The sequence below is a fragment of the Eumetopias jubatus genome, unplaced genomic scaffold, assembly GCF_037043125.1.
Source record: "Eumetopias jubatus isolate StellerSeaLion01/CBP00866 unplaced genomic scaffold, mEumJub1_p1.0 scaffold_9, whole genome shotgun sequence".
In the NCBI taxonomy this organism is placed as follows: domain Eukaryota; kingdom Metazoa; phylum Chordata; class Mammalia; order Carnivora; family Otariidae; genus Eumetopias; species Eumetopias jubatus.
The window spans coordinates 73529007-73539164 of record NW_028274815.1 but is presented as its reverse complement, the minus strand read 5'-3'; the positions used below and the strand labels follow the sequence as shown (position 1 = coordinate 73539164).

The 10158-nt window shown below is 41.6% G+C and overlaps 1 protein-coding gene across 1 annotated transcript; it reads right to left on the bottom strand.

Moving 5' to 3' along the window:
* Window positions 1-231: 231 nt before the first annotated feature.
* On the bottom strand, window positions 232-7648 carry ATP6V1E2 (ATPase H+ transporting V1 subunit E2). The gene is made up of 2 exons (XM_028103770.2): window positions 7531-7648; window positions 232-920 (listed from the first exon to the last, which is right to left on the bottom strand). The coding sequence occupies exon 2, from the start codon at window positions 910-912 to the stop codon at window positions 232-234; it is 681 nt and encodes a 226-aa protein (XP_027959571.1). The 5' UTR covers window positions 913-920; window positions 7531-7648.
* Between the last annotated feature and the right edge of the window lie 2510 nt (window positions 7649-10158).

Below are 10158 nucleotides of genomic sequence, written 5' to 3'. Positions count from 1 at the left end.
GAACTGACCAGAAGATGCGGCATGTGTGGATAAACCAGAATTAGATTTCTAAGCATTTCCAAGTTTCATTGCAAAACATAATGCCTTTAGCTATTAAAAGGGTATTTCATGTAAGAAGATAGAATCCTATCAAAGCAACAAAGAAGAGGAAACCTGACTAGTTTCCTTTGCCCTAATAACGTATGCTTTTAATGGCTTAGCAATTCAACATGAGCTTCATTTGGCAGAGGCTTATATGAAAAACTTTCTGTTGGCATTGGCTCCAAACAAGGCTTTTCGTATTTCAGGCATCTTTTGTTGGGCTAAGAGATCCAGTCGACTTTCTAGGGTATTGGAAATCTTTATTCTCTGATTGCCACTGTAGACCTCCACACCTCCAGCTGCATTCATAGCCAGGTGCACCTCTTGATCAACTTGGACATCCACGCATTTTTGGGAGACCATCATGTACTCGGGGATGGCTTTTTGCACTGCAGCCTCCACCAGGAGGATGTCCTGTGGCCTGCAGCGTACGATTACCATGGGCTCCAGCAGTCGGAGCAGACCCTGAAGCACTAGTTTATCCAGCAGTCCCTGGTAGATTTCTGGGTCGGCCACAATCCTGCTGAGTCTCAGCTTTGCATCATTCAGCAACTCTGAGACGAGGTCATCTCGGGCTCTCAGGACTTTCAGCCTTGCCTGATTCCTCATGGTGGACATCTGGATTTTCTTCTGCTGTTCTATCTGCTTCTCCTTCTTCTCATAATACTCCATAATCTTCAGTCGTTGGGTTTGCACAAGGCGTCCTTTCTCAATGTTGAACTCTTCCTCAGACTTGGCATCTATTTCTTCTGCCTTCTCATTGGCTTCCTGCTCAATGAAAGCCATCATGTGCTTAATCTGCTTCTGCACATCGACATCACTCAGGGCCATGGTTGCTCCTGGAAAGGGAGGTAGAGAGAAAACTTGCAGGCCTGCTGGTTCCTTTGATTTAGGGCAGAGTTTCAGGAATGACTTCAGAATTCAACTTCCTCAGCTATGGAGTGCAAAAGAGAAGGAAGGAGAGTCAGAGTCCAAAAGGAAGGATCATGGAGACTATCTATTCAATGCTCGTTTCACAGATGAGGAAACTGAGGCCCAGAAAGGAAAATAAACCTATCCCAGGTCATACCCTATAAGAACAGAGATGTGAACCCGGGTTCTCAGAGTTCTACCTCTACTACATTCACCACTTCTTTGTCATTAAATAATAAAAAAATTAGGGTAGACTTAGTCCAGAAGTTTTTTAGACAGTGATGGCTTAAGACTCAATATAGCAAAATGAAGGGAGGAAATGCCAAATTAATACAGAAATAGGAAGTGTAGGCCCATTTTGGGTTGGAGAGGGCTGGGGAGAATTCTAAGAAACTCGTGGTCGGACAGGAGTCAATCCAGGAAGGCTGCCTGGAGGCAGAAAGTGTTCAAGATCCCTCAAATAATACAGAGGCAGAATACTGGTAGACAGATGGTGGCATCTTGGAGAGAAGTGGGAGGTGGGAAGAGTTGAAGGTAGTCTTTTCATTGGCAGTGTTTTCCAAACCTAGAAGTACATCTAAATCACCTACGGAAACTCAGAAATACAGATTTCCAGGCTCCACTATGGATGACTGAATTAGAATCTCTGCCAGTAGGGTCTGAGAATCCATATCTTAAAAAGCTTCCCTGGGATGCTTAATGAACTCAGGAAAATGATACATGAATAAGATAAGACTAGCAGCAGCAGCAAAGAGAAAATATTTTAAAAAGAACCAAACAAATTTTGGAGCTAAAGAATATAACTTAATTTGGAGAAGAATGAACCAGCAAATTCAAAGACAGTTCATTTGAAATTATCCAGCCAGAGACACACATTCAAAAAAAAAAAAAAGTTAAGAAAACCTAGGGACATATGGGATATCATTAAGTGAATTAATATATGCAATATGGGAGTTCCAGTGACAGAAAGCGTATTTGAAAAATAATGGCCAAACACTCCCCAAGTCTGAGCAAGGAAATGGACATCCAGGTTCACAAATGAAAATGAGAAAGGAATCAAGTCATGTCAATAAAACCAGTCAACAAAATACAAAGTAAGGCAGCAAGAGAGGAAGAGGGGCAAAAAAGCTACAAGACATACAGCAAACAGTTAACAAAATGGCAATATCATGTTCTTCCCTATCAGTAATTACTTTAAATGCAAATGGATTAAACCCCCTAGAGTGGCTGAATAGATACATGTTTTTTTAAAGACTCAAATATGCGCTGTCTACAAGATACTCACTTTAGATTTAAGGACACACATAGGCTGAAAGTGAAAGGATGGAAAAAGATATTCTGTGCCAATGGTAACCAAAAGAGAGCAGGAGTGGTCATACTTATGTCATACAAAATAGACTGTAAGTCAAAAACTGTCACAAGGGGAAAAAAAAAAGACATATAATGATGAAAGTTCAATTGATCAGAAAGATATAACAATTATAAATATATGTATATGCACCCAATATCAGAGCACCCAAATATATGAAGCAAATGTCAGAACTGAAGGGAGTAATAGACAGCAATGCAATAATATTAGGAGATTTTAATATCCCATTTCAATAATGCATAGAATATCCAGACAGATCAACAAGGAAACACAGGTGCTTGAAAAAATTATAGAACAAATGGACCTAACAAATATAGACCTATCCAGAACAGTCGACCCAACAGCAGCAGAATACACATTCTTCTCAAACACATGTGGAACATTTTCCAGCATAGGTCACATTGGGTCATAAAACAAGTCTTAACAAATGTAAGAAGATTGAAATCATACCAAGTATTTTTCTGATCACAATGGAATGAAACTGGAAATCAATAGCAGAAGGAATACGAGAATTAACAAATATGTGGAAATTAAACAACACACTCTTGGAATAAACAATGAGTCAAAGAAGAAATCAAAAGAGAAATTAGAAAATATCTTGAGCCAAACAAAAATGAAATGAAAAACAACATATTGAAACTTATGGTATGTAGCAATAGCAGTACTGAGAGGGAAGTTTATAGCAGCCAATGCCTACATTAAAAAAAGAAGAAAGATCTCAAACAATCTGACTCTACACTTCAAGGATCTAGAAAAAGAAGAATAAACTAAGCCCAGAATTAGCAAAATAAAGGAAATAATAAAGATTAGTGGGACTCTTGGTTGGCTCAGTCAGATGAGCGTCTGACTCTTGATTTCGGCTTGGGTCGTGATTTCGGGTTTGTGGGATTGAGCCCCGAGTCAGACTTCACACTGGGCATGGAACCTACTTGGGATTCTTCTCTCTGTCCCTCTCCCTCTACCCTTCCCACTCGCTCTAAATAAATAAATAAATATTTTAAAAAAATAAAGATTAGAGCAGAAATAAATGAAACAAAAATGGGAAAAAAGCAATAATACTAAAACTTGGTTTTTGAAAAGATAAAATTGGCAAACATTTAGCTAGACTAAAAAAAAACTCAAATAAAATCAGAAATGAAAAATGAGTACTACTGCAGCCATGAAAATAAAAAAGGACTATAAAAGACTATCATAAACAGTTACATACTGACAAAGTGAAAAACCCAGAAGAAATAAATTCCTAGAAACATACAACCCACCAAGACTGAATTATGAAGAAACTGAAAATCGGAACATTTCTATAACTGGTGAGATCAGATCAGTAATCAAAAGCTTCCCAAGAAACAAAAGCCCAGACCAGATGGCTTCATTGGAGAATTCTACCAAAAATTTAAAGATTAATGCTAATCTTTCCCAAACTCTTCCAAAAAATTGAAGAATGGGAAACACTTCCAAAGTCATTTCATGAGGCTGGCATTATACCAAATGTGAAAGACACTGCAAAAAAAAGATGACCACAGGCCAGTATTCCTAATGAAAATAGGTGCAAAATCCTCAACAAATACTAGCAAACCCAATTGAACAGCACATAGAAAGAATCTTACACCATAGCCAAGTGGTATTATCCCTGTGATGCAAGGATAGTTCAACATACAAAAATCTATCAGTGTGATACACCACATTAACAGAATGAAGGATCAAATCACATGATCATTTCAATAGATGCAGAAAAGCATTTAACAAAATTCAACATCCTTTCATGATAAAAACACTCAAAAAAACTAGGAATAGAAGGAAATTACCTCAGTATAAGACAGGCCAGGGCACCTGGGTGGCTCAGTTGTTAAGCGTCTGCCTTCGGCTCAGGGCATGATCCCAGGGTCCTGGGATCGAGTCCCTCACGGGTCTCCCAGCTCAGCGGGGGGCCTGCTTCTTCCTCTCCCTCTGCCTGCCGCTCTGCCTACTTGTGCTCTCTCTCTATCTCTCTGTCAAATAAATAAATAAAATCTTTAAAAAAAAAAAAGACAGGCCATATATGAAAAGCCCACAGCTAACATCATACTCAACAGTGAAAATCAGAAAGATCTAAGTCTTTCCTCTAAGAAAGATCTGTCTTTCCTCTAAGATCAGGAACAAAACAAGGATGCCCACTCTTGCCACTTTTATTCAACATATTATTGGCAGTCTTAGCTATAGCAATTAGACAAGAGAAAGAAATAAAAGGTTTTCAAATCAGAAAAAAAGAGGTAAAATTATCTCATATCTTACATCTTATATCTAGAAAACCCTAATGATTCTACAAAAAAAAACCAACCCATTTGGAACTAATAAAAAAATTCAGCAAGTTTGCAGGATGTGAAATCAACATACAAAAATCAGTTGTGTTTCTGACTAATAATGAGTAATGCAAAAAGGAAATTAAGAAAACAATCCTATTCGATATGATGCTAAGTGAAATAAGTCAGTTCGAGAAAGACAAATACCATATGATTTCACTCATATGTGGAATTTTTTTTAAAGATTTTATTTATTTATTTGAAAGAGAGAGAATTAGAGATAGAGAGCACAAGAGGGAAGAGGGTCAGAGGGAGAAGCAGACTCCCCACTGAGCAGGGAGCCCAATGCAGGACGCGATCCCAGGACTCGAGGATCATGACCTGAGCCGAAGGCAGTCGCTTAACCAACTGAGCCACACAGGCACCCATCATATGTGGAATTTAAGAAAGAAAACAAGTGAATAAACAAAGAAACAAGAGACAAAACAACCAGACTCTTAAATACAGAGAACAAAGTGGTTGTTGCTAGAGGAGAGGTTGGTGGGGGGATGGGTGAAATAGATAAAAGGAATTGAGAGTAATGAGCACTGAGAAATGTATAGAATTGTTAAATCATTATATTGTACACCTGAAATTAATATAACACTGTGTTAATTATACTTGAAGAAAAAAATTAAGTGAGTTGATTATGTAAAGTGCTTAGAACAATGCCTTGGCACATAATAAGTGTTGATATTATTTGTATTACTAAAAAAAGAAGGGAAAGAAAAGAAAACAATCCCACGTATAATATCATCAAAAAAAAATACTAGGAATAAACTTAAACAAGGATGCTAAATGCTTGTACACTAAAAGCTCAAAACACTGCTGCAGGAAACTAAATAAGATGCAAATAAATGGAAAGACAGGCTATGTTCATAGATTAGAAGAATTAATATCAGGATATTCATACTAACCAAAGTGATCTACAAATTCAGAGCAGTCTCTATCAAAGTCCCAACGGCATTTTTTGAAGAAACAGAAAAAACAATTCTAAAATTCATATGGAACCACGAAGGACCCTGAATAGCCAAAATGATCTTGAAAGAGAACAAAGCTGAAGGCCTCACACTCATGACTTCAAAACATATTACAAACCTATGGTAATTAAAACAGTACGGTACTGGCATAAAGACAGAAATATAGACCAATGGAGCAGAATAGAGAGCCTGGAAATAAACTCACACATATATCATAATGTGATCTTTGACAAAGGACCAAGACTACACAATGGGGAAAGGACAGTCTTTTCAACAAATGGTGCTGGATAAATTGGATACCAGCAAGCAAAAGAATAAAATTGGACCTTTATCTTCTACCATACACCAAAACCAACTCAAAATGGATTAAAGACTTATACATAAGACCTGAAACCCATAAAACTCCCAGAAGAAAACATAGGGTAAAATCTTCATAATATTGGTCTTGGCAATGATTTCTTGGCATGACACCAAGCTCAGGCAATAAAAGCAAAATAGATAAACGGGACCACATCAGACTCAAAATCTGCACAGCACAGGAAACACAGAGATGAGGCAATCTATAGAATGGGAGAAAATTTTGCAAACCATATATCTGATAAGGGGTTAATATCTAAAATATACAAGAAACTCCTACAACTCAATAGCAAAGAAAAAAGAAAAAAATTTTAATGGGCAAGGGATTAGACATTTCTCCAAGGAAGACATACAAATTCCCAGAAAGCATGTGAAAAAAATGCTCAACATCACTAACATCACGGATCTGCAAATAAAAGCCAAAATGAGATGCTACCTTATACCTGTTAGGATGGCCATTGTCAAAAAAACAAAAAACAAACAACAACAACAAACAACAAAAAAACAAGTGTCAGCAAGGATGTGGAGAGATTGAAACCTTTGTGCGCTATTGCTGGGAATGTAAAATGGTGTAGCACTTATGTAAAATAGCACAGAGATTCCTCAAACAATTAAAAATAGGACTGCCGTATGATCCAGGAATCCCACTTCTGGGGATTTATCCAGAAGAATTAAAATCAGGATCTTGAAGAGACATTAGCACTTTCATGTTCACTGTAGCACTATTCACAATAGCCATGAGATGGAAACAATCTAAATGTGCTTCCATCACCAATGAATGGATAAAGAACATGTGGTATATACATAGAATGGAATATCATTCAACCTTTAAAAGAAAAAAGAAAATCCTGTGGATGTTGCAACGTGGATGAATCTTGAGGCTATTATGCTAAGTGAAATAAGTCAATCACAGAAGGACAAATACTGCATAATTCTATTTGCATGAGGTGTCTAAAGTAGTCAAACTCAGAAGCAGAAAGTAGAATGCTGGTTGTCCAGGACTGGGGATAGGGAAAATGGGCAACTGCTATTCAATGGGAATAGAGTTTCAATCATGCAGGTCTAGATATCTGTCGTGTAACAATGCAGATACAAGTAACAATACCGTACTATGCACTTAAAAATTTGTTAAGAGGGTAGGTCTCATGTTATGTGTTTTTTTTACCACAATTAAAAAAGAAAAGATAGAATGCCATCCCAGAAAGATGCACACTACTCACCAAGTTTGGTGGTAAAACAACCCAGCATTTGTGATGAAGACCAAGACTTAGGGTTGGAAGTCTTACAAACTGTCCCATTGTTTTAGGATGTAATTAAAAAAAAAAAAAAAACTGCACTTTTGTAAACAGAGAACTACATTCTCTGCTCCTAACTGAGACAATTAAATGTTTTTTTTAAGTCTTCCTGGGTAACCCTGGTTGGTCAACAGCTTTGGGAGCCGCTACGAACGAAAGCAGAGAGAGTGGGAGATGCAGGAAGCCCTAGGTTATGTTGTAGAGGAAACAATGTACCCGACGAACCCTTACCCAGTGTCCTGCCAAGGGTCAGCCTTCGCTCTGGCGCCAGGAGTCTGCGCACGGAATGTGGAACTTGGAACGCGCACCGGAGCCTGGCACTGTTACTGCCTTCTCTCTGCAGAGAGACCTTCACCGTCTGACCAGGCAACTCAAGTCCAAAGAGCCAGGCTGTCACTGGGGAAGGCTGGCCAAGCCTGCCAAAAGGAGGCCAAGAGGGATTTCCTTGGCACACAGGCCAGGCTGGGGGCTACCCTTGCATACTCGGAATGGCAATGAAGTGGGCACAAGGCGGGCTTCAGCTCTGGGGTGGGCTTGTTTTCTCCAAGCCCTCAGAAACAGATCTGTGTGTGAACCCAGGCAGCCAGCTTGTTAATTGACTAATGAAAAATACAGCTGTCATGTTGGCAGATCATGACCTTCTTTCCCTGTATGTGGGTTGCACGGGAAGCCAAACTCAAAGGTTGTTTCATAAGAAACCAGAGCAAGCAAAATTTGCCAGATGCTCTTCAAGAGTGCCACGCCCAACCCAGGGGCTGCTCCGCTCCCGTCTGGTCGGTGAAGACCTCCTTCCTAAGACCAAATAGGGCTTATGTGGGCATCGTCGGCTTCCACGACATGGGTGCTGGAGTCAGGCTTCTGGAATCAGATCCCAGTTCTGCATTGACCATTTCCATGACTTTTGGAAAGCAGTTCACACCTCAAAAGCCTCCAGGCTCTCGTCTTGCAGGCATACCCATAGCATCCACATGGTGGGATCATCATGAGGATCAGCTAGAAGGAGCGAATGTTCAGCATCATGCCTTCTGCAGCATTCCTCTTCACGCCTGTTGGTGGTGGTTCTCCTTCCTACTACTATTATTACCAGCTCTTCTCTGCTTTAGCCTGTATGCCCGTCACAGTCACTCTTTGTGTGTATAGAGTATTTATGACTGATTTGATTTCTACTCCCAAAGTAAGTGGAAACACAGCCGGGTCTTGCCTCCTGGTATGAAACTTCGTAGCCCTGCCCGGAGCTTGGGAACCTCCCCACACTCTGTGGCCCCCTTACCCACGGCCTCAGGTGACCAGCCACATCCTTGGCAATGGCGGGTGAAGTCCCGAATTCCAGGGCACTTGGGCGGGGGGTGGTGGGCTGAGATGTCATCTCACAGACTGGCACTCAGGACGGTCCCTGAACCTGATGTCCTGAGTTCCCACCTCCTACTGCACTCCCGCCTCCAAAGAGCTTGTCAGCACTGGACCTGACAGCAGCTGCAGGGTGGGGCAGGGCTAAAGTCAGGGACTGAGCAAGTGTCTCTGCTGGAATGCGGGTGCCGCGTAATGTGTCTGGCAGATAGAACTTCCAGTCTGTCTGGGATGGGGATTTATGAGCCCACATGGTCCTGGGGCTTGAGCAAAAGAACAAAACAAACCAAGAAATGTGAAACGCACATGTATGCTCTTGCTGAGGCCACAGACCCCTCCGTGCCAATGAGGCAGGCTCCCACTGGAATGGCACCCACCTTGCCCTTGCTTGGGGCTGGGGGCATCATCCAGGGCTCTCCAAGCCAGTCCGATTCTCGTGAACTATTCAGCACCAGGGTCCCTGCATTGTCTGCCTCCCCCCACCCCCCAACACATCAGGCTCAGTCCCACCCAACCGCTTTTTTGGATCACGCCATTCTCTTGGCTAAAAAGCCCTCCTCTGCTTTCCTCTGCTTACCTAAATCCCACTGTATCTTTGAGGCCCAGTTTGAGCACCACCACCTCCTCGACCTCTGGACTCCTCAAAATAAGACAGCATGGTCTATTTTCTAGATATAATTCAGAGCTGGAGTCCATGTCTTTTGTTGCTCCAGGTATTTTGCTTCCTCTAGGAAATTCCTTGAGGACAAAGAGTTCCTTCCCTAGCAGGGGCTGGATGGAGATAGGAACTGGTTAAACATGGATCGATTGGATTAAGGGCTTGGGAGTACAGGGCTGGAGGAGGGCGGCGGGGGGGGGGGGGGGCCGGGCGGGGGGAGCTTCCTTCTTTTTTCTTTTTTTTTTTTTCTCATCTTTTTTATTGTGAAATATAACACACATTCAAAAAAGCATCTCAAACATAAATGTATGGCTTAATGAATTATTATGAGGCAAGTATCCTGTAACCATCACCCAGGTCAAGCAATAGAACCATGCTAACACCCCCAAAATCCCTCCTTATGACTTTGGGGAAGGAGACGTTTTCAAAACTGCTGCCTCGGCATCCACGGGCATAGGAGGGGTCCTTCGAGGATGTGTGTACACTTGGAAATCTCTCTTCTCTGGACCTCGCTTCTGTTGGCCTGTGTGTACCCTGCAAAGTGCAGCATCCCCAGCACCATGACAGAGAGGGGAGGCAGGAGTGCCTGGTGGGCAAACTCTGTCTGTCCGTCTGGAGCCGTGCCCAGACCCTGCAGCAACTGTTCTTCATTCCAGCTGGGGTTTGTAAGCAAGTCTGAGGGCAGACATGTCTGTGTGTGGGCTCCCTACCCTAGCCAAAAGAAAGGAAGCGCCGAACGTGGGCCTCCACACACATAGAGATGACAGAGTGAGGGAGGAAAGGGGCTTTCCAGAGCTTGGAGCACAGGGTAATTTGCAGAGCCCAGGAAGTGGGTGAGGAAATT